At 41.8% G+C, this 24572-nt stretch overlaps 1 protein-coding gene across 6 annotated transcripts in view; it reads left to right on the forward strand.

Annotated features, from left to right (window-relative positions):
• The window catches only part of Odf2l (outer dense fiber of sperm tails 2 like), a 32896-nt gene extending 13647 nt beyond the window's left edge, over window positions 1-19249 (forward strand). For 5 of the 6 annotated variants that reach the window (XM_057793231.1, XM_057793233.1, XM_057793230.1 and 2 more), the window contains 8 exons: window positions 2529-2638; window positions 3441-3576; window positions 6672-6782; window positions 9195-9299; window positions 12962-13047; window positions 13182-13344; window positions 16245-16370; window positions 18630-19249. In XM_057793231.1, the coding sequence (XP_057649214.1) occupies window positions 2529-2638; window positions 3441-3576; window positions 6672-6782; window positions 9195-9299; window positions 12962-13047; window positions 13182-13344; window positions 16245-16370; window positions 18630-18758 (966 nt within the window). In that variant the 3' untranslated portion in view covers window positions 18759-19249. Of the gene's footprint in view, window positions 1-2528; window positions 2639-3440; window positions 3577-6671; window positions 6783-9194; window positions 9300-11216; window positions 11376-12961; window positions 13048-13181; window positions 13345-16244; window positions 16371-18629 lie in introns of all 6 variants that reach the window. The other variant, XM_057793235.1, reaches the window with a different exon arrangement.
• Window positions 19250-24572: the final 5323 nt, after the last annotated feature.

Below are 24572 nucleotides of genomic sequence, written 5' to 3' on the forward strand. Positions count from 1 at the left end.
AGATATTTGCTCAGTTTTTTGCTTTAGACTTTTATTTTGAAAGATGATGTATCATAAAGTACAACATTTGAATTATATAGCACTTTTGAGGCTTACTGTAAGGAAATGTCCATTCCGTACATGTCCCCCCCCCAACACACACACACACACCAAAAGCTTTTATGGCTAGCTAAGAGTAAGGCTTCCTCCATCTTGCCCACTGGAAAGTTACAGTGCATATTAGCATATTAAGGGCCCTGAAAAGGCTCTCAGAAGACAGTTATGAGAGCATGGAAGTAGGAATTTCCCACACTTAACCACAGAACTCTTCTTGTACCCACAAAGCAGCTCTTGGAAGTGGTTCTGAGAAATATCAGTTTGGAAAATGCTGATTTATGTTATTAGACCATATGACTTTATTCAGTAATTCACTTCATTTAACCTCTGTAATGCATTTGAAACCATATGCTGACGTAAACAAAACATGTGAAAGATATCTTTGAGTATAACACAGAGCTGAAAAATGGACTTAGGACTTTGTTCTTCTTGACAAATCATTATTCTTATTCAGTTGCCAACCATTAAAATATTCATTGTTTCTGTGGCTCACTAGTATCCCACCTCTTAAGAACGTATGCTAAGGCTTATAGATTTATTAGTGGCTTTGGGAAATGAAAACAAACTTGTATAAAAGCTTGTACAAACAAAACAAGTTAATATTTTATAAGGTCAAATGTCACCATTTTAAGGCTCTAATATTTAATTTATACACACTTGAGTATAACTGGATATTGAATTGAAGACTAGGCTCAGCACCTGCAAGGCTGTAACCAGGCTGAATACCTACAGATGCTTGGAGTGGTGGGCACCAGTCCTGGCAGGATGCTCTTGGCTTTCCCATTGAGTTAGCACTGCCAGAACGCCAAGCCAGTTTGGAAAGACTCCTGCACTGGTTAGCCCTGGGCACTTTACAGAGGCGTTTCAGCCTCTCTGCCCTTCACTTCTGTAAGCTAGGGCATAAGAGCGCTGCTCACCTTGTGACTGTATGAACATGCGTGAGAAAACAGATGGGGTTGCTCTGTGCTGTCTGTGTCCTCTGTGCCTCTCAGTGAGTGGAGCTGCAGCCTCTGGCTTTAAGTTCTTCCTTGCTCTTTGTCACTGGCTCTTTTCCCCTTTTCAACTGCCTTCTCTCCAGAGATGGCCTTCCCTTACTACCCACTGAGTAGCAGCCCTTTAACAGTTAATCATAGTGATGTCTGAATTCTATGGTATTTATTTCATGCCGACACTATCTCATGTTTTACTATCCTCCCTCCTCAAGGATGTCTTAAGCTTGAAACACAAATGAGTTCCGAAGTGAGACATTTTATTGAATTCTTATTTGGTTTGCCATGCATGTGCATGCAATAATACAGCACGGGAATCAAGGAGGGGGTTAGGAAGGATCTGTGAAGTCTGCAGTAATGAGGAGGCTGTCGTAGTGCGAGTTCAGCAGCAGTTCCAGTGTGGTGGGCGGTGAGGGGCTCTTGCCCTGTGTCTTTCCATAAGGACAGGTGGAAGAAGCAGTGAGAGCTTTACATACCTAATATATACATTCCTTACATGGATTTTTAATTCCTCAAAATCTTGTATTATATATATTATAATAGGAACTGACTTTATAATATATGTTATAGCCACCTCTTACTTCATAATTTATATTAAAATTTATTTTGTACAATATATGAAATAAGATACTAGTCTTCAGTGTAGCAAACATTTATGTGAAAAACAGAGTCAATGTCTTGTACATAGTAGATGACCAATAAACTCTTTTCTATGAATGAATGATAGAAGGACAGAGGAAAATAGTATGTTAACTGCTGTTCAAACTATTTGTGGGTCCTCTGATTCATGGGTAGCTGGCATTCTTTTAACTAGTGAGTTTGCTTCTCTGTAGAATGTGGACAAAGCCACAGAGTAGTGCAAAGAGCCATTGGCATTTACTGTGTGTTCCTGGCACCATTCCAAACCCTGCAAGTAGTGATGAAGAAAGCAGACAAAATCCTCCTTTGTGGATCTCACATTCAAGCTGGCTGAGCCCCTGCTGCTCCTCTCTGCACAGTAGCAGTGTTGGCAAGCCGATGGGTAACCTCTAGACAGACGAGTAAGGCTCGTTCAGAGATGCTGTGGGGTTGCAGGAGTTTCCGTGTGCTGTGGGAAACCCTCTTCTCGTATGTAGGTGGTTGTTAGCTCTTCTGTGTCAAGAATGGAAAATGAAGATGCATTCATAAGTAAAATAGAAATTATTTTGTTAATTGTGAAATTACTTAAAACTAGTCACATCAACACCATAAAATAGTAAGTTGGAACTTTACTGTGTGTACATAAAGTAATATTTATTAACGCTTATTCAAAAATTTCTTACATTTGAAGCTGCACACCTAGTTTCTCCACAAGAAAAGTTGTATGCTTTGCTGGAAGAGTGTTTTCCTATTTACAGTATATTTGTGTCTAAAACCTGTGAAAAAACACTTAAGTTACAAGATGAATGCTTTATGTATTTTTAGGAAGCCAAGTTGTCTGAAACGGTTTCAGCTTCCAATGCCTGGAAGAATCATTACGAGAAAATTGTAATAGAAAAAACTGAACTGGAAGTTCAGATCGAAACAATGAAAAAGTAAGTAAGAATTTAGATTGCCATTGTCTAATGAGAGGCGACTTGGTTGTTCCCTAACACTGCATGTCTCGGTTCTTCTGTGTGTGGTAAAGAGGCTGTTGGTAGTGACTAAGCTGTTCTTTCTCCAGTAGAAACCAGAGCTTACCCCTTAACTCACATCGCTATTCCCATTTCAAAGGCAAAACTTATAGATACTTCGTTCCAAGTAGAAGTGACGTTTGTCAATTAAACAAGGATATGAACAAAACAAAGTTTAAAACATAAGTGTTTCACAATTCTAAAATTTATTATCCCTTAATCCAAGGGACTAAAGTGTGTAGTGGAGAAAGTTAATGAGTAAAGTGTGTACATCTTGTTCTTTGGCACTGCTGCTAAGGGACAGTAACAGACCCTAAGGTTTGCTCTGAGTTTTGTTTCTGTGCTCTTGTGCTTGATCATGGAAAACTAACAGGTAATCTTCTTCTAAAGATGAGGTGTCACTGCCTCCCCTGATCCTTCCTTTAAACTTGTCTTTGTGTGTGTGTGTGTGTGTGTGTTTGCATGTGTGTGTGTGAGAAGGACAGGCAGACATGCATCCTGTGGGCGACGGTAGATGGCGTCATCAGTAGGTGAGTCTTTCTAATCCTGGCTGCTTCAAACACAGCCCTGGGTCACTCCTGTTTCTGCTCCCTTGCTCCGTCCATCCTGCCGCCTTCCCGTACCTTCTCCATTTCAACCAGTGCACCCTACCAGAATGACTTCCAAACCACTCATCATCTGTTCTCTGAGTGTAATTTTCCATGTTTTTGCTTCTTTTATAAAGGCAAATCATTAATCTTATGGAAGATTTGAAGAAAATGGAAACTCATGGAAAGAAATCATGTGAAGAAATTCTTAGAAAACTTCACTCACTTGAAGATGAAAACGAAGCCCTAAATATTGAGAATGTGAAATTAAAGGTAGTGTGTGTGTGTGTGTGTGTGTGTACATGTATGTGTGCACACTTAGTAGCAGTAGCTTGGAGTAAAAAATTATTGGATAATGCTCATGTATTGTATTGTGTTTCATGTTTCTCATGATTTTGTATTATTAAGATAAATAATTTCTAGATACACAGATAATGTCTGTTCGTGTATATAAGTTTTAAGGTTTTTAGTGAGAATGCAAAAATAAGTTTAAATTGCATCTAGCAGGGCAAAGCAAGGCTTATGAGGCTGAACAACTCTCTCTTTGTCTCAACTTTAAAACAGTGTGCTGACTCTGGTTTTACCCGTGGAACATCCAGAGTTGCGTTAGTTCTACTGCACAGAGCTATCTGTAGGTGTCGTGGTCCCCATATGACACACCATCAGGCCAGGTCTATTTGGAACCCAAAAGTATGTACTTGGCTGCTTTATAACGAGAAAGAATTTCCAGCTGAACCAAGTCCCAGGAGTGACTGTTTTATATCTGTCCCAGGGAAGGGATGGGCAAGGAAGATTTTGGACTTTGTGAGGAAAGAGGAACCTGAGTTCTTAGACACAGACCTGCCTGTGGCTGGACGGGACTCGACTGAACACGAGGGCACCATTCTCAGCTCCACAAAACAGAACTCAGGAAAGAAGTGTTTGAGCCATGTAATTATCACAAAATTCTACAAGATCCATGTTCTAGAAACAGAAATAGAAGTTTAGAAAGAGGAGGAAAGATTTGGATGTCAACCCCACCCCCATCCCCTGGCCAAGGGAACTTCAACACTTATGAAATTCGAAGTCTGGAATCCTGTCATTTTTTTTTTTTAAAATCCATCAATAAATGCCTAAAAAGTCCACCAAAATTTTCCTAATGTGAACATAATTTTAAACATCCCGTGGTCATAATCGTTTCAAGAAAAGGAAACAAGTGTGTTTCTAATGCAAAGAAAAGAAAATGCTTCATTTCTTAAAAGATGAAAATTCCAGAAGTTCTGTTTCATATTTGTGTTTCTGGAAAGCCGTCTCAACTCATGCCATGTGCAGGAGCTCCTCAGTGGGCTGGTCTCCAGGTGTCCTGGCATGTCATGTCTGCCTCTCCCCTCTCCTCCTTGAGCCTGCACCGCCTAGCTTAGTAGTATCTCTCATTTTGTTAGGATATATTGTTCAAGTTTTTTAACTTGGAAGAAGTGCATGTAAAAAGGTTTGGAATATACCTTTTTATGTCTGAAAATACCTTTATTCTGCCTTCATTTGCCTGCCTTCAAGTAGATACAACATCCCAGGGAGAGGGTCTTTTGTAGTTAGAGTTGTCAATAGAAAACAATCTGTGGCTGATTATTATTCTGTGGAAATGCTACTTCAAATTTACGTTGGATTTTCAGAGTATTCCTTTGTCTTTGCTGTCTTAAGGTTTCATATACGCTGGGTAGTGGTGACGCACACCTTTAGTCTAAGCACTTGGGAGGCAGAGGCGGGTGAATCTCTGTATGTTTGAGGCCAGCCTGGTCTACAGAGCTATAGTTCTAGGACAGCTAATGTCTTGAAACACACACACACAAGGAAAGAAAAAGAACAGAAGATTTTATACACACGTGTAGAGGTATGTTTTCTTCGTGTCTTGGTTCTTTGGAATGCTCTCTCTCCCCTCGCTTTCCATTTTCCTGAGTTCAGGGTACACTGCTGATTGGACTAATGAGTTACTGGCCTGGACTGATACTTTGTTTTCAGTCTCTGTTCTTATACAGCTTTTTTTGGGGGGGGACTAGATTTTTTTTTATAAAGCTCAGAACCACCTGCCTGGGGAGTGGTGCTGCCTACAATGGGCTGGGCTGTCCTTCATCAATTAATAATCAAGACAACCCTTATAGATATCCCCGCAGGCCAGCCTGAAGGAGCGGTCCTTCAGTTGATTGTAGGCTGTGTTAACAATCAAGGCTGATGAGGACAGCATCCTCAGGAGATACCAGTAGTTTTCTTTCATACAAAGAACAGACATGAGTTTTTGAACTTTGCTTTCTTCTAATACATCCTAATCCATATGTAGTTGTCATCAGCTCCTTTGTCTTACCCATTGGAGGTGTGCCTTAGGAAATTAAGGCAATCCCTATGGTTTTGCTGCTTCTGCTATGAGTCATAGGGCTCCCAGCCTCTTGCCCGGTCTGCCTTACACTAGTGTTTGTGGAAGACTGACTGGCATGCTTATGAGGAGCGTGTCCTTGCCAGCCTTCACATCTCATAAGAGACTGCTGTTCTAAAACCACACATGGTTTGTCGGGATCTTCTTTCCTATCTTTATATACAAGCATCTAATTCATTTGATGCTTCCATGGCAGTGGACCAAGGCAGGTGGTTAGCCAGTTTCTCTAGCAGTTGCAGGTTACCCAAGATTTGTTTACAGCCCACATTTTCCCCAGTGTTGTAAAACCCAGCCTTGATCATATACTGTGTTGTGTGTGTTTTTCTTTTCCTTTTCTGCTGTCTTCTTTGTTCTTAGTGTCTTGATAATGTGATTCTTTATATATTTCATTATGTAGTAAGCACAGATGTTGTTCACATAGTATCATTTATAAATTGTTTGGTCTTTTCTGTTTACTCTCTCATATAAGGTTTTTTATTTCTGTTTTTAACTTTGAGACTGGGTTTTATTAAGCAGGCTCTGCTGGCCTGCACCTTGCAGCAGTTCCCCTGCCTGTGCCTTGTAAGTGTTGGGTTTATAGTCAGGGCCACCATGACCAGCTGCCATGTGAGTTTTGAATTAACACTGTTGTACGGCCTCCAGCTGTCATACTTTTAGTTGAGATTGAAAAGTGTTAAATGAATGTGGAGAACTTGACATGTCAATGTTATTGATTCTTTTTATTTAGAACACATCTTACTTTAAGCTTTCTTTTATTTGTCAGTAATTTAAAAAAAAATTCTGTCCTGTGTACTGATGAAATTATTCATGAGTATGAGTCATTAATTTGAAGTGGCAATTATATGCCATCAAAATGATTATTTCATTGATGTTGATGAATGAGCTATGCTCTAATAATTCTTCAACATGGATTATAATGTTCTGTTGACTGAAAAACTCCCATTAATCATGAATTTCTTTCTAGAGTACTCTTGATGCTTTGAAGGATGAAGTTGTTTCTGTTGAAAATGAACTTGTGGAATTGCAGGAAGTAGAAAAACAACAGAAAACTCTCATTGACGTCTATAAGACTCAGGTGACTTGCATCTGTTTTAATGTTTACTAAAATCCATAGATGACTTAAAACACTGTGTTTCAAACTGACAGAACTGAAGAGATGGAATAAATATCTGTAACATAGCACAGTGCATCTCAAACATTCCTGAAGACCCCACACGCCTTCATAAAGGTAGTCCTGCCGGTTCATGGTGCTAGCACTACTTACAGAAATTTTAGATATTCCTAAGAGGAAATTTAAAATTGATTGGAAAAGGTGTGATGAGAATATTAATGTAGAATCTTGTTAGTATATTTAATGACATTGATTTAAAACAATAACTGTCACCAAGTACTTACTTATTCCTAATAAGTGATGTATAATTAAAATGTATCCACATGAAATGCATGGAAAGAAACCTATGAGGTTTGGTGAGATGACTCAGTTGGCAGTGTGCTTGCCATGCAAGCATGAGGGCCTGAGTTTAGATCCTCAGGACCCAACTACAAAGCCGAATGTGTATTTGTAACCCAGCATTGGGGGTGGGGGTAGAGACTTAAGGGTCCTTGGAGCTCCTCTCTGGTGTAGGAGGTCCTTCTGTCTTTGTGTTGCTTTCATTGGTTGAATAAAGAAACTGCCTTGGCCTTTTGATAGGGCAGAGCTTAGGTAGGCGGAGTAGACAGAATTGAATGCTGGGAAGAAGGGCGGAGTAGCAGATGCTATGAATCTCCTGCCTGAGATGGACGTAGGTTAGAATCTTGCTGGTAAGTCATAGTCACGTGGTGAACACAGATTTAATAGAAATGGGTTAATCAAGATGTGGGAGTTAGCCAATAAGAGGCTAGAGCTAATGGGCCATGCAGTGATTTAATTAATACAATTTCTGTGTGATTTTTCAGCTGTAAGCTGGCAGGGACGACAAGCAGCCTCTCCTCCTGTAACACTCTCCAGGTAGCTCAGCCAAATTAGTAACTCACTTCAATGAGAAACCCTGTCTCATAAAATAAGGTAGGAAATGATAGAGAAGACACGAGTACTGACCTCTGACATCCCCACAAAAGTGCACACACATGCAGATATGTACACACACATATGCACCACAGATACACAGAAGAACACACAATGGTTTATCTAAAACAGAATGTATGACCAATGATAAGTTTTAGTTAAACTTTCAGTTTTGGAAATGCAATATTGAGGGAAAACTTTGTGGGAAAGACTGGATGTGTCCAGACGCTTGCGTGCTGGAACACAAGTTGGTCATTAAGGAATGTGCTATTATTGGAAGAGTGTGCACCAAAGAATAGTGATGGGCTGGGGGTGTGGTACAGTCAGAGACTGCTTGCTTGGCAAATATGAGGCCTTGGGTTCAGTCCCCAGCATTGTGGGAAGGAGAGGGACTAAGCAAGGAGGAAGGAAGGAAAGTGTATTACGGGTAAAAGCCCAAGGTGGAGTAAAGTCTAGCAAGCAAGAGGGGCTGCATTTAGATGGGTTGGGTGGCAAAATCCAGTTGAGATCCCCAGCTGAAGTACTGCAGGTAGGGGTACACATGGAGTCTGGAGGACTGTGGTGCCAAGCACATTGTCTGTAACCCACCTGCTTGACTGGGTTTAAGACCTCAGCAAGAATGCCCCATCTGGATGTCCATGTTGTGGCTGCTGGCCAGTGTGCACAGCTCACCCATGTTCTGAAAATTATTGAAATGAGAGCTAGTTTCCTTTTCTTACATTGAAAATAGGGTTTTTTTTTCACATAATATATCCTGGTTATGTTTTCTTTTTTCCTTCTACTTTTCCTAGTTCCTCCCTGTCTCTTCCAGATCCGCTCCCTTCCTGTGAGGGACGTCTAGCTTGTTTCTAATTTCTGACTATTATGCATAGATCAACAATGAACATGACTGAGCAACTCCTTCTGTGGTAGGATGGAGCATCCTTTGGGTACATGCCCAAGAGTATAGCTGGATCTTGAGATAGATTAATTCCCATCTTCCTGAGGAACTGCCACACTGATTTCCACAGTGGCTGTACAAGTTTACACTCCCACCAGCAATGGAGGAGTGTTTCCCCTGCTCCACATCCTCGCCAGAATGAGCTTCCACTTGTTTTCTTGATCTTAGCCACTCTGACAGATGTAAGAGGAAATGAGAGACCAGTTTTTTTAAAGTAGCAAGGACCTGAAAGTGAAGGTTGATGTAGTTAGAGCTCGAGAGAACAAGAGCATAGGCCAGAAAAGACTGAGGAGGAAGGGTGTTAGGACTGGACACCAAGAGGTCCTGCTAGGATTGATGCTTATCTAGCACTGAGAGAGAAATGGTGAGTTCTTTAGACTACAAATTCAAAGTGAAATAAGTGGAAACACATGATTAACTTTCTTCTCATGCTATTCCTAAAATAATACATGGTACTTTACAGTCTGTGAGGTTTTTTTTGTTTTTTCTTTTTTCTTTTTAAGGTACAAAAATTGCAAGAAGCGGCCGAAATGGTAAAAAGCAGATGTAAAAATTTGCTACATGAGAATAACCTAATAATAAGAAACAAGAACAAGAGGTTAGAGAAGGTAAGTGTGAAGAGGAGTACTACAGTGTTTCACATGTGTGCATCCGTTGACCCCGGCTGTCATGCTGTCTCTTCACCATTTCCCAAGTGCGTGCCTGGAGTGGCCCTTGCAGAGTCTCTGTGGGAGTTCAGTATTTCCTCTTGAAATGTTTATTTGTGGGAATGTCTTTTTTGTTATTCATGTTTGAGAAATAGAATAAATGCTTTACTTTTTTGACACAGGAATAAAGGCCCAATTATTTGTTACTGAGATCTATCAGCAGTAAAATGCAAACTAGTCTCTTTTTTTTTATATTTTTACATTTTTTGTGTCTAAAAAATTGCAAAGTAAAATTTCTCTGGTAAATGCATTTTGGGAAGAAAAATGATATCTTGAAAATCCTCTTCTTTTATTCACCCGGTTGCAACCGGAGCAGGAGAAGCCAGTGTTGGCAGGTGATGGTGTTTTTGTGAATATTTTTAGTTTTTAGATGGAACCACATTCCCTTTTGGATTTCACATTGTTTTGGTAAGGAAACAGTGAGAGAGTCACAGGACACCGGATTCTGGCTAAGAGGTCGGGGTGTTAGCCCGGAGTCCGCCCTACTGTCGCTGCACGGCTGGCACATTGGAGGCTGGGAACTAAGAGGGAGCTATCACTGCTAAGACAAGGTTGGCCAGGGCAGGCCACCAGGCCACCACATGGGGAACCTGATCCTTTCTTAGAACTGTTTCTCAGCCATTTTAGCAGACAAAGAAGATGCTATTTCACGTTCTGTCTCTCACAGGACACAGTTGTAAAAGTTCCCCTCCCTGCGAGGAAGGACAGTAAAACCTGTCAAAAACCTCTTCAGAGGCACAAGGGGAGGAGCCTGGCTTTCCAGCTGCTGTCCTGACGCGTTTTCTGGCTATAGAACTAGGAAAGTGTTGTTTTCAAGAAGAAATTCTTTTTACTTAGCCATTGCTTGAATTTCCTGATTTTCTCATGGCTTCTTAGCTGGTCCAGGGATGCAGAGGTGTGCTTTATTCTGGTTTTATCTCTTGTTCTGAAGATGGCCAGATGTTGCACCGAACCTGTGGGTGTCGCCAACTCAGGCAAGTTTTCCCGCTTGCGTTTCCTTTATGGGAACATCGTAAACGCCACGTTTTAGCTGTTTATAGTTGCAGAGAGCGGTGTGGCCTTTTTGAAGCTGCGTCGCGGCTCTCTTCTTCATAGTTTACAGAAGCGCTGCAGTGAGACAGGGCGGGAGGTGAGGGGAGTGCCGTGGGTAAGATTAGATCTGCTCACAGGGCAGGGCAGTAACCGTATTCAGCCGAGTGAGAACAGATGGGTTAACTGTCTACAGCAGTGCTCGGTGAACACTGCTTGGGCCAGCAAGACCGAACGGGCCTGTGCTAGTTAGAAGACTTATGAGTTATGAAGGGATGGTCACCCGAGGGCTGGAGGACCTGTGTGAGTTATGAAGGGATGGTCACCCGAGGCCTGGAGGACCTGTGTGAGTTATGAAGGGATGACCACCCGAGGGCTGAAGGACCTGTGTGAGTTATGAAGGGATGGTCACCCGAGGGCTGGAGGACCTGTGTGAGTTATGAAGGGATGGTCACCCGAGGCCTGGAGGACCTGTGTGAGTTATGAAGGGATGACCACCCGAGGGCTGAAGGACCTGTGTGAGTTATGAAGGGATGACCACCCGAGGGCTGAAGCACATCAGTTCCTCAGTCACATTCATTGCTTGTGACACCTGAAGTTGGCTGATGTCACCACACTCCCTCGCCTGACAACCGTCGTGAAAGTGAATTAATTCTGGTTCTATGTCTCATGTAAATTAACATTTGTAAAGTGCTTATTGATAGCAAGTCTGTCTAGTCTTTAAGGTAGAAAGACTGTTCCTGCCAAATGTGTGACCTTGCCTTTATTTCCCCTGATGCCACACCTCAGATGAGAGGCCAGGTGGAGTCTCACTTGGAGCAGGTAGAGCGAGCCCGCCACTCCTTCACGTCAGCCGAGCAGAGACTTCAGGAGTGTCAGGAGAAGCTACAGCGCTGCAAGGAGAAGTGTGCAGAGCAGGCGCACACCGTTAGGGAGCTCCAGGGCCAGGTGTCCCATCGTTCTTAGTCTTGGAAGATGCGTTAAAGGAAAACTTGACGTCGTTTCGCCCGTTGAGGGCACTCGGGTCGGGTTGAACTTTTTATTCCTGTCTATATCAGGGGATGGAAATATTTTCCTGCAGATACTCTCCGGTTACCTTTAGCATGTCCTGGTGACACTGGGGGCTGAAATAGCTGATCCAGGTGTTTATGTGAGTCTGTGATTGGACGTGGAGAACATAGTGCAGTGATGAATGAGAGGAGGGCAAAGGGGACTTGCATGTCTGCTTCTTGACATCAGCATGAGAGAAGTAATAGTTTACCTTGCGTTTTAGTTAGAATTGTGCGTCAAGCTTATTGGATTGATTCCATCCTTTTACTTAGTACCTATCAACCCATCAGAACCGGGACCATGTGTATCTTTTTAATCACCATGCTTATAGCTCCTCCTTCAGGGATTATCACCCAGTAAGCACTCATACGTGTTTTAGGGTTACTGCATGTTTGCGTCTGGCTGCCAGTCTGTTTCTGTTCTTGCTACACTTTCAGGAAGACTTCACTCTGTGTCTTCCAAATGAACGTGTTCACCTCTTAAAAATACCAAGCCAATTTCCATGAAGAAATTTTTCTAGAAAAATAATCATTATATTTTACTTAAGTTGCTACTTTAATGTGTGGGGGAAAATGGTTTTTATTTTTTTTTATTTTATGTCTATGGGTGTTTTCTCTGCATGTCTGTGTACCACATGCATGCAGTGCCCATAGTGGCCAGTAGAGAGCACTATATTCCCTAGGACTGGGTTAGGGGATGCTTGTGAGCCATCACATGTGCTGGGAATTTAACCTGGATCCTCTGGAAGAACAGCCAGTGCTCTTAACTACTGAGCCATCTCTCCAGCCCTGATGAGACAATATTTTTATTATTTAAACTACTTAAACTATTTAAGTCAGACTTTGAGGCAGTGGGAAGAGTGGTCCTGACTTGAGCAGCTGTGTGTTTGATTTATTTGGGTTTGACTTTCAGTTTTATCTTCACAGTGGAGCATCGCTGATATGAGAAACCTTAAATACCTGATTAAAAATGTTAAAGATTTTCACATAGTTTTTTTTTTTTCTTTTTGGTTTTGTTGTTTGGCTTTTGAGGCAGGGTTTCTTGTAGCTCAGGCTGGCTGTAGCCTGAGGATGAACTTGAATTTCTAATTTCCTTTCCTCTACTTCCTGAGCCAGGATTGCAAGCAGGAGCCACCACACCTGGCTTTGTATAGCGCTGGCTCTTGCATGCTGGGAAAGCTGCCGGCAGCTGAGCCGCATCCCTAGGCCCTGCATAACTAAATGTCTCTCTTCAGTAAAACACCGGCCAGGATATTTTCAGTTACCATCACATGGGGGAAATGTAGTTAATTGTCTAACATAGATGGCATCAGTTTTACAACCCAGTGAGGAGTTGGAGAACTTTGAGTTAAGATTGTAGAATGGCTTGGTGTCCGTCTATGTATTTATATCTTCTTGTTTCTTGTGCTTCTAAATAGAGTGTTATTTCCTTGGAAGTCAATGAAAAAAATTACTGAAAAAGTGTTGTTTTTTTTCCCCACTTAGGTTGATGGGAACCATAGCCTTTTAACCAAGCTTTCTCTTGAGGAGGAGAATTATCTCATTCAGTTAAAGTGTGAGAACTTGAAAGAGTAAGTATCAAATTGATATAAAATTGATGGTGCATTTTCCCCATGCACTATAGTTTGTATGTGTGTGTATGTTTGTGTGAGATGTATGTGTGTATATATGCATATATATCATATATACATATTTCTGTAAAAAGAAAGTTAGAGCAGATGGATGCAGAGAATAAAGAACTAGAGAAGAAGCTGGCCGACCAGGAGGAGTATCTGAAGCGCAGCGACCTGGAGCTGAGAGAGAAGGCTGCAGAGTACGCAGTGCTGTCCAGGCAGCTGGAAGCCGCTTTGGAAGAGGGGAGACAAAAGGTACAGATGGCCTTTATTTAGACGCTTCCTAATTAGTTTGCCAGAGTCGTCTCCCACTGCCAAGCCTACAGCTATTGTTTGGATGCTGATGGCAGGGTGGAGGGAGCAGCTCCGTTTTTGTTCTTAATTTTCCCTCAGAGCAAAGCCCAGATACCCCTGGGCCAGGACTGCCTTTCCAGATGAGGGCTGATGTGGCGAGAGAGTGGGCAGAGATGGGAATGATCTGGAGAGCACGCTCCTTCCACACACCTGCCCTGCGTGCGTGTGCATGTGTGTGTGTGTGTGTGCAGTTGAATAATAAAGGTTTTCGTCTTGATTGAGATCCAGTGAGCTCTAAAGCTCAACTTCACTGTGACAAATATTTGTTGCACAAACAAGTACATACAAGAATTACATTCAAGTTAAATCCATGAAGCCAGCATTTAGCCTATCCAGCCTCTTGGAGTGTGAGCACTCTGATAGTGCTTCACAGGCAAGGATGAACAGGCCAGACTGAGCTCCTGGGGCACTCAGTATAGCAGGGGTACCATCCTCTCTGCAGGTTCTACAGTAGAGGAGGGCTCAGGTGGCACCAGAAAAAGAGGGTATTTCAATTAGAGTGGAAGGCAATGGTGGGAAGACCTCAAAGAAGAGATGAATTCATCAAACAACTTGACTGAAAGAGACTATTGGAAATGGGGTATGTTTCAGGGTCAGGTAAAACCCGACACAAGGGAATCCCCAGGAATCTACAAGGATGGCCTCAGCTAAGACTCCTAGCACTGTGATATGGAGCCTGAACTGGCCATCACCTGTGACCAGATTGGTGCTTAGCCCAATTGTCGTCAGAGAGGCTTCATCCAGCAACTAATGGAAACAGATGCAGAGACCCACAGCCAAACATTAGGTGGAGTTTGGGGAGTCCTTTACAAGATGGAGAAAAAGGATTGTAGGAATCTCAGGGTCAAGGACACCCCAAGAAAACTCACAGATTCACTAACCTAGGCTCATGGGGGCTCACAGGGACTAAGCTGACAACCAGGGAGCCTCCATGGGACTGACCCAGGCACTCTGCATACTTGTTACAGTTGTGTAGCTTGGTCCTCTTGTTGAACTCCTAACAGTGGAAACAGGGGCTGTTTCTGACTCTTTACTGAGTTTTGAGATTCTTCTCCTCATACTGGGTCACCGTGAGCAGCCTTAATACATGGGGGGGGGGGGAGGTGCTTAGTCTTACTGCAACTTGATGTGCTCTGATACCCGTGGGCAGCCTGCTCTTTCCTAAACAGAAATGGAGGAGTGGATTGGGAGTAGAAACAGAGGGGCTGGGGGAAGGGACTGGGAGGACAGGAGGGAGGGAAACTGCAGCCAGGATGTAAAACGAATAAATTTATTAAAACAAAATAAAATCAATAGCTTGAAATCTCGAATTGAAAGACCATATCAGGGTGAGGTTTGGAGTCCCAGTACCTGGGTTTGGATCCTGGCTCTGATGCATGGTACCCTCACCAAGGGCAGGTTTGCCTCTCTAATTGGCAAATGGGTCTTGTGGGTTTCACTTGTAGGGTATGTGAGCCTAAAAAGTGACCATCTCTACCCTGGGGACTCATGCCTGAGCCCACTGAAGTCTACTTTGCTTGGCATCTCTATTTAACACTGACTTGCCAAACCTGACATGTCTAAAACTAAACTTTGAATCCTTCCTCCTGTCTTTTATTTACTCTGTTCCCCCAAGTCCTTAGTGTCACTTCTGTCAAGGCTAAACTCTGATATCTTCCACAGTTTTGAATTTTCCTAAGCCCCAGGAACCAAATTGGTTCTAAGGGACACATCATTGACTAAAAGTTAAGTGACGAAGAGCGGTGCTGATTGTCGACATGCTCTGCAGGTTTCTCCGCTGCACCAGCCTCTGGGAAGAAATGAGACCTTGTCAATACCAGATGCTCTCCAGCTTTTTCCCAAAGTGGTCAGAAGTTGCCTGCCCTTCCCTCTCCTGCACTGGTGGAATGTCTCCCATTTCTGACTCTTATCAAGGGCCATCATTGCTTTGTTACCCTCGTCTGCACTGAGGGCATAGGGGTTTCCCTGAGCCCTCTCCTCTCTTCTTGGCTTCTGAGCTCACGGCTGTCCTTACATTTGCATTGTGAAGAGGTCTATGAGTTGGTTCACAGTAACTTAGACCTGAGTCCTCAGGGTACTGTTCGAGCAATCCTTCCTGCTTAGCTCTTTCTTCTGATCTAGCTTTGACTTCTGCGCTCACACTTGTGGCTCCAAACCAACGTTCTTACACATGGGCCTCCTCTTCCCCGAATTTCTGATGAATATAGCTGGGCTAGACTTTGTGTTAACATAAGCAAGCAAGAGAAATAGAAAAGCTCACATGCAGGCTGCATTGAAAGTGAAGGATGGAGCGCCAGTCTCGTGTGTCTGTCTAGGTGCTGTGTGCACACTGCCCCTACACTGGGTATCCCAGACATGTAATCGGTGTTCAGTGAGACCTTGCTATGTTCCACCACTACCACCCAGTTACACATGACTATAAATACTACCAAAAGTGGCAATTAGTCTTAGTATGTCTGAAGCAGTGCAGGCCCACACACCTCTCTATCTCAGGTTAATTTTCCAGATAATTATGGTGCATATACACTCATATATTGTTGTGCTTCTTTGGATTAAACTCTTCCTTTTTCCCTTTGCAGTACTGGGGCTGAACCTAGGACCTCACACAAGCTAGGAAAGCAGCTACCACCGAGCTGTATCCCAACTCAAGATAAAATACATTCGATACTTTCTGATGGGATTGTTTAACACCCAATTAAATCTACTCGGAAAAAAGTAGTGTACTACGGCTATATCAGGGCTTCAAAATATATTTAAGGAAAGCACATTTATTTACTTTATTCTTTTAATGAAAATTACAGGTTTCTGAAGAAGTAGAGAAAATGTCATCTAGAGAGAGGGCTTTACAAATTAAAATATTAGATCTGGAAACTGAGCTTAGAAAGAAAAATGAAGAACAAAATCAACTTGTTGGCAAAATGAACAGTGTGAGTATTAACATGGCTTGTTTCATAAGAGTGAGCATCTAACGTGCATTTCCTGAAAAATGAACAGTGTGAGTATTAACATGGCTTGTTTCATAAGGGTGAGCATCTAACGTGCATTCCCTGTAACTTTGATAGATCTTAAAGTGCAGATGGAGGTAAGTCAAGACTTGTTTTGCTGCAAATACTAGAAATGACAAATAATAAAAATGCAAGAATGTGCTGTTGCCATCATGCCAGAAGATTCACTGCCCTGCTGGGTGGCAGCTTCAGTTACACTGCCTCTGAGTCTCATCAGGGAAGGCTCCTGATGAGAAAATATAAAATTTTATTAAAATTTTCATCTTTTAAAGATACATGCAATCTAAAGTTATGAACTGGATTTTATATCTGTCTTGATTAATAAGTATATCTTAGAAAGATATGATTTTAATATTCACCACTGTTCAATCTGCATAAGTGCTGGATGCTTCGGTCCACTCAACCGTGAAATGAGAATACCAAATTGACTGTGTTTAACTACTCTCATATTTTCCTGAATATTCATGAAATAGTCTATTGGCATAGGATAATCTTCAATCTGGCATTGGTCGTGCTTAAATTACTTAATAACTGTCTACTTGATAATTACATAGGAAATGTTGGTGCTTTATTTTTCCAGGAGTTGGAGGCTCTGAAAACTCTTTTTCAATTTCCTTTAAAAAGATGTAAACCTAAAAGGTTCAAAAAGTTAAATTATTTTGACATACATTGTTTAGTCTTATTGCCTTCAGATGTTTAATGAAAACTTAATCAGTAAAACATTCATCATTTTTAATTTAACACAGCTGTTTGCTGGGTTTCTAAACTTACAAACAAATAAGCAAACTCCTCTTCAGGATTCCCAGTATTGTAAAATATGTGTGATGTTCTTTGTGCAATTGAAGCCCCTGAAAAAAAAATAGACTGAGATGAGATGGATTTCTCTGTGCTGTATTTAAGACTTTGCTATCTACTAAAATAAATGGGTTAAGATCTGATGTCAGACCTCATAATTGTTCCACTAGTACACAGTCTGGAATTCTGAGCCTAAGTTTAGAGAGAGCTAGAGATGAGTTCATGTGTCCTGTGCCTTCCAGGGCACAGACAGTTCAGTTGGTAATTAGAATTCACATGCACATACATTGGCCAGGCCAAGTCGTAAGTGCTCAGAGAGCCTGAGCCTGGCCATAGTGACCGTCTCCAGTGTCTTCCACAGTACACTGCCTCCCCGACAAGACTTCTCATGGTTTTGGTTGAATACTTTGGTCGGGAGGTGGAGTAGATGCACAGCTTTACAACCATGACAACCCTACAGAAGCCACAGCATCTTTCAGAGTTCATTTGCATTTGCATTCTGCTGTGCAGTGTGTGATTGTGTGGCTACTATTTCCTCCGCACCGATGCTCCATAAAGACCATCCCCATTTACTCTGTGACTTGTGTGGTCTGATCTATTGCATCACCACACACTACCTGCTTCTGCTGGGCACTGCTCAGTTTCAGCTGCTGTGTAGGAAGTCCTGCTGGGAGAAACCCACAGGGTCTGTCTCTGTTCTTGGGGTGTTTCGGTTTTAGGTGAAACGCATCTTCTAAATGCTTGCTGCACTTGCCCACCTAGAAACCTGTCATAGCCAAAGTCCAAAAACCTGTATGCATTTAGAACTTCTTCCTCCAAGGACATGAATTAAGTTTTGAAAGAGTTTAGGGGAAAAGGTTCACTTTATCAAAACTAGAGTTTTGTCAGTTTTTAAAATAGCTTCCTTTCTGAATGCATATTCTAGTGGTACAACAGATATTTGAACTGTGTAGACTTTGGGTCTGGTTAATTTTGATGCTTGCTATTTTTAATTACTTGCAAAAATTTTCATAATACAATTTATAAAATAAAATTTAAAACATTGAAGGTCTTTGGGATAAAATATATTTCGCAGAAAAATGACAAAAAAGAATATGAAAAGATGTCATGTGAAGCATAATAGGAACTAGTAATGTCTGCCCTAAATAAAGTTATCGTAATCACATTAAATCTCTAATAATCTAGGGCTAAGTAAATGTATTACAGTAATGTAATCAAAGTAGAATGATCAGTCATAGATGTTTTAATTGCTAAGGATATTGTTTTAAGGAAGATAATATTTAAAAATTCTTTGGTAAAATTGACATATTTGATTATTTTGTATATATTTATAACTTCATCTTGTAAATGAATGCCATATTGAGTATCTGTTCTCTCTTCATCTAGAAAGCCCAGCACCAAGATATCTGTTTGAAAGAAATACAGCACAGTCTTGAGAAGTCGGAGAATCAAAATGAGAGCATTAAGAATTACCTGCAATTTCTTCAGATTTCCTATGTAACAATGTTTAGATAAGTTGTTGAATTCATGATCGCTGATTGTCATACTTTATGGTTTATAGGTTACCAGTGTTAGGGTTTGTATGTGAAGATATTTGAGACATAATTTATTATCTGATTGAAACTTCAAGAAATGATAACTATTAGTATTCCTTTGTGGTAGATAATTTGCATTGAACTCTGGTTTAATTCTCTTTTAAAAAATTAATTTTTAAAGTATTTTTATCTACATATGCAAGAATCAGAATTATTCTTATGAACCATTGAAATAAATTTGTAATAATCTAGGCCAATTATGAGCCAAATACATGGTTTTAAGTAATGTGTTTGCTTGTTTTATATTGTAATGCTATATAAATAAAATATTTAGAAATTTAATTTTAATAATGATATAACATGTTCTAAAGATAGCAAATGTCTCACCATACTTTATATTGTTCCGAGTATATGTTGAGTTCCCATCATTTCTATGAGACTTTATATGTAAACTATTAAATCATAACTATTCAGTGCCTGCTGATGGTAGCAGAGCAAAACATGTTGTTAGCCTGTTCCTTTTTATAGGCATTCAGGCCATCCTGTGAAGCCAGAGCTCCTTTCATCTTGTGTTGGGATTATCTGATGTTGCTACTACAGATACCTAGAGCCTTGGTGCTAATGAGAGGATCAAGAGGAGAACAGCTTACTCTGCCCTTCCCATGGCCAAATCACAGGGGATGACTAAAATCACTCATTCCTAACACTAAGAGGCTTTGGGATAAGGCCTTTTATTTTCTTTTTGAGATTATAATATAATTACACTTCTCCCTTCCTCTTCTTTCTTTCCCCCCAAAATGTCACTGCTCACCTTCAAATTTGTGACCTTTTTTCCCCCACAAATTGCTATTGCATCTCTGTGTGTGTTTCTAAATATAAGCTGTTCAGTGTTGACAGAGGTTTTTGTCCTGCCCTGTTCCCACAGTCATTCAGTCCTAATGAAACACACAGAGGTCTACTTTAATTATAAACTGATTGGCCTATTAGCTCAGACTCTATTAACTCTTATAGCTTACATTAGCCCATAATTCTTGTCTATGTTAGCCACGTAACTTGGTACCTTTCTCTGCGAGGCAGTCACATCTTGCTTCCTCTGAGGCTGGGTCATGACTGCAGACTGAGCTTTCTTCTCCCAGAATTCTCATTGCCCCACCTCTGCTTCCTGCCTGGCTACTGGCCAATTGATGTTTTATTAAAGTACGATAGGCAGGGTACAAATGATTGTCCCACAGCAGTTCAGTGTATATAATGTTACTTATATGTATGTCTCCAGGGCTCCCATTTGGCACTGGACAGTCGGTTGGCCTGCTCTCCCCTGGGGAGGACTGCCTTTCCTCTCCCAGCTCTCTAAAGTTGCCTGTACTTCTTTGTGTAGGGTTGAGGCCTCATGGGCTTTTCCCTGTCCACTTTGGCATGACTATTGGTGTCCTCTTTGTTCAGCTCATGATTGGGCAGCCATGTTGGTAAGACCTTATGGGTGCAGCTTCTGATGTTACTAGGAGACACAGTCTCACACCAAATTCCTTGATTCCTCTGCTGTGAGAGGCTTTCTGCCCCCTCTTCCAAAATGTTCCCTGAGCCTGAGAAGCCTGCGTGTTTGGTAGGTGTATTGAGAAACTTACCTGACTATGCAGTGCTAGTAAAATCATAGAGAATCTTCAACTACTGACTTACTAAGCCAGTATAATTCCTAACAGCCATCTATAGACATTTGCTCATAAACCCACAAATAAGTGTAATTGGTATTCACCCCTCATCAAGGAACCTCCTCTTTGTAACAGAAAACTACATCCAGTCAGAATGCAGAGTTGAGGAGCCCAGTCCCAATGGGATAAGGTCTTTATTACTATTAGCATGAAGTCAAAGGGAGCTCAAGAATCTGCTTGCTGTTGTCCCACCCACTGTGTGCCACATTGGTCCACAGCGATCAATGATTATAGCCCCTCTTGGAGAGTGGCTGAGTATTGTTCACAGAGCACTCACTCATCAAAGATCACCTAGCCTGGCATAGTGGCTCAGGCTTTACTAATATCCTAACTACTCTGGAGGCAGAACCAGGAGGATTGAAAGTTCAAGACCTGTATAGACTTCAGAATGGGTTGGAGGCCAACTTAGTAAGAGCCTGTCTCAACAAATGAAAAGTCAGGAAAGATTGGACATATCGCTCAGCAGAAGATCTCTTGCCTAACATGTAAATTCTGGGTTCAGGCCTCAGTACCACAAATAATAACACAAAATAAGGAAATAAATGTTAGTAGTAGAGTCATTCATAGAGACAAACAAGGTCTCTCTTTGTAGCCCAGGCTAGTCTTGAGCTTGTGGCTCTCCTGCCTTAGCCTCCCAGTTCCCGAAGCCAGTCATTTCCCACTTCATCCAGCTTCTAGTTTGCTAAAGTAGCACAATACAGAATGTCAGAAACTGGTTTTCTCTCACAGTTGTTGTCCTTTTACTTTGATTAGTCCACCTGAGTTCTTTGTTGGTTCTCCTAGCGCCTAAGGAAGTATTCCTAAGGCTCCTGAGCACTTCCTACCAGCAGACATGCATGCCTTCTTGTTGGTGTCTCGGGCCCTACATAGTGCTTTGCTGTACACTAGGCACTCGGGTGATGGCTATGCAAAGAGACGGCTGCTTGAGTTAGTGTTTTGGATAAGAACAAAACAGAAGCATAAAGAAATCAACTGCTATGGCTGCAGTATGAAACTTGAGTTCTAAAGCTGGCATTGGAGCTCAAGTCTGTGACTACAAATTCAAGTTCTGCATGCAGAAGCACCTTCCTGTTGTAGCCACAGCAGAGCAGGGGGTGGCTGTTAACTAGGAAGCACTTGATGCAGTCCCGTTCTAAATGTGATCTGTGAGTGGCTCTCACTTTTCAGGAAACTGAGAACTTAGAAGTCAAGGAACTCACCCTCTTCAAATGGCTGGCAGTCGGGAGGCCTGCCACTCCACATGCTCTGGCTATCCCGTCTTCATATGACCTCTAACAAGTATACGCTTATGTATGCGTGGATGGTTTGTGTCCTTAACTGTGCATCTGCATCAGAGTAACTTTCGCCTGTAGCCTTTAAGTATTTGTACCTTCAGTGTTTTAGCTGGAGTGTGAAAGGAAGGATGTCTCACAGCATCTTTATAGTTGGTACTTTGCAACGAGGATCTAGATAGACTCTAATAGTGGGAATTTGCCAGATCCTGTGTGCTTTGTGCTTCCCTATGAAGCACTGAGCCCCAGCACTCCTAAGACCTCAACAGTGCCCAGTGTCCCTGAGCAATTTTTGTGTCCCAGCTTCCCACCACCCCAGCAAACTGTCTCCTCATTGTTGTAGTAGATTTGGGGATTTTCTTTGTTGTCGATATCCAGGCCTTGAGATTTTATTAACTTATACAAGTTTTATTCTTCTGCTCAGTTTATTATCACTTTGTCCTGTGTTCTCCCTTCCCTTTGGTTCTCTGGATCAGGATCTGTCACTAGGCTTCTCGGAAGGGTCCACCTGATTTTTTGACCACTAATAAAGTTTTGGAAGAGTGTAATTCCCCTTTTCGGTTGGAACATTGGATTTTTTAATCTAAAACTTATGTGTTTCTTAATTCCTAAAAGTACTCTTGAGTTATGTAATTCCATTATATTTTCATTTTCGTCAGGGTCCTTTTCTGTCTCTTCCATTGGTTCTACTTAAGTAGGCTTCTCTTATTTTGGTCTGCTGGCCTTCCTGCCGTCCAAGCCTCACAAGTGAGTTTCAAGTTTCCTTGCCTGCTTAAGGCTGTGGTTTCCTCAGCACCCGCCAACAGCCTGTTGTGCACATCTGCTGAGCAGTGGCAGACCAAGTGGTGAGAGGTGTGGAGACCTCGGTTCTCAGGGAGCTCTGAGCCACGCTGCCATCTGCCGAGGCTCAGCAAGGAGCTCTTCTGCCCACAGACTCTTTTGGTTATAAGCAACCATTCTTTCTCAATACAAAGATTGGTACCCCTTCAAGTCCTTCTGGGATCAACAGGTCTGGAAAGGTAGGCACACAACCAATGGAGTCTTCATTCTTCTGTGGAAGTAAGCTGAAAGTACGATCCATTGTGGAAGGAACCTGCACCACCTCAAAGACTTGGGTCTTGCCTGCTGATCTGTGGTGTCTTTATTTTTTTAATTAAAAAAATCCCAAGATTTTGTGTTCATGGTAAACATTTTTTTTTTTTGTTTGCATGTAAGTTGACAGATGTTTGGAGCTGCAGGGATGTGGACATGCCTCCATGCTTTGGTAGGCTGACGAAACCACTAAACTTCCTCTTTGTTTTGCTTATCCCTAATGCAATTTTACTACTTTTATGTTAATTTTTTACTAAGATAAATGACAACCTTGAAGACTTGTCAGCTGGAAGAGGAGAGTGGGTGCGTGGGGTTGGTGAGAAGTCGTGGTTCAAAAATGAAGTGCTGCGATAGGATTTTTAAAGCTGTAGTAATTTTAGATAAGAGGGACAGTGATGAGAGGACTCCCCGAGGTAGGGAAGGTAGCCACTAGAGTCAGATTTAAAAAAGGGGGGTACAGACCTAAACAGAGAACTCTCAACAGAGGAATCTAAAATGGCTGAAAGACACTTTAAGAAAATGCTCAGCATCCTTAGCCATCAGAGAAATGCAAATCAAAACAACTCTGAGATTCCATCTTACACCTGTAAGAATGACCCAGATCAAAAACACTGATGACAACTTATGCTGGAGAGGACGTGGAGCAAAGGGAGCACTCCTGCATTGCTGGTGAGAGTGCAAGCTGGTATAGCCCCTTGGATGTCAGTGTGGCAATTTCTCAGAAAATTAGGAAACAACCTTCCTTAAGACCCAGCAGTACCATTTTGGGGTATATATCCAAAGGATGCTCAACTGTGCCACAAGGACATGTGCTCAACTATGTTCATAGCAGCGTTGTTTGTCATAGCCAGAACCTGGAAGCAACCTAAATGTCCCTCGACCGAAGAATGGATAAGGAAAATGTAAATTTACACAGTGGAGTACTACACAGCAGAAAAAAATAACGCTTTGAAATTTGCAAGCAAATGGATGGAGCTAGAAAACATCATTTTGAGTGAGGTAACCCAGATTCATAAAGACAATTATTACATGTACTCACTCATAAGTTATTTTAAAATATAAAACAAAGAAAACCAGCCCACAAATCACAATCCCAGAGAACCTAGACAACAATGAGGACCCTAAGAGAGACATACATGGATTTAATCTACATGGGAAGTAGAAAAAGACAAGATCTCCTGAGTAAACTGAGAGCATTGGGACCTTGGGAGAGGGTTGAAGGGGAGGGGAGCAGAGAAAAAAATGTAGAGCTCAATAAAAATCAATGAAAAAAGAAAAAGACAAGAAAGAGAAAGAAAGAAAGAAAGAAAGAAAGAAAGAAAGAAAGAAAGAAAGAAAGAAAGAAAGATGGCGAAAGAAAGGTGGCGAAGCCTTGGTGAAGCTGGCTTGGTGTGCCAGCCAGGAGTTGGAGTGGAGAAGAGGTGCCCATGAGGACAGTTGAGCAGAAGCAGGTGGCTGATAAGGAATGGAGTTTCTGTCCTCAGCATGGTCCCCAAGGGCTGCAGGTCCCATGCTGCCCAGCACCCTCACACAGTAGAAACAGCTTGTTTTCCTTGAGAGCCAAACTCTTCATCCCTGGCTCTTGCTGAAGTCCTGCTCCTTCCTCTCAGGTATTTTTTCTATTCTTTTCTTTCATGATTGACAGTTGGTGACTTTCGTGGTCATTTGTTCCCATCCCTCTTAGCTGCTGATTGTCTTCACTGTTCTGGTAGTATCTAACAGAGT

This window comes from Chionomys nivalis, chromosome 18, assembly GCF_950005125.1.
Source record: "Chionomys nivalis chromosome 18, mChiNiv1.1, whole genome shotgun sequence".
In the NCBI taxonomy this organism is placed as follows: domain Eukaryota; kingdom Metazoa; phylum Chordata; class Mammalia; order Rodentia; family Cricetidae; genus Chionomys; species Chionomys nivalis.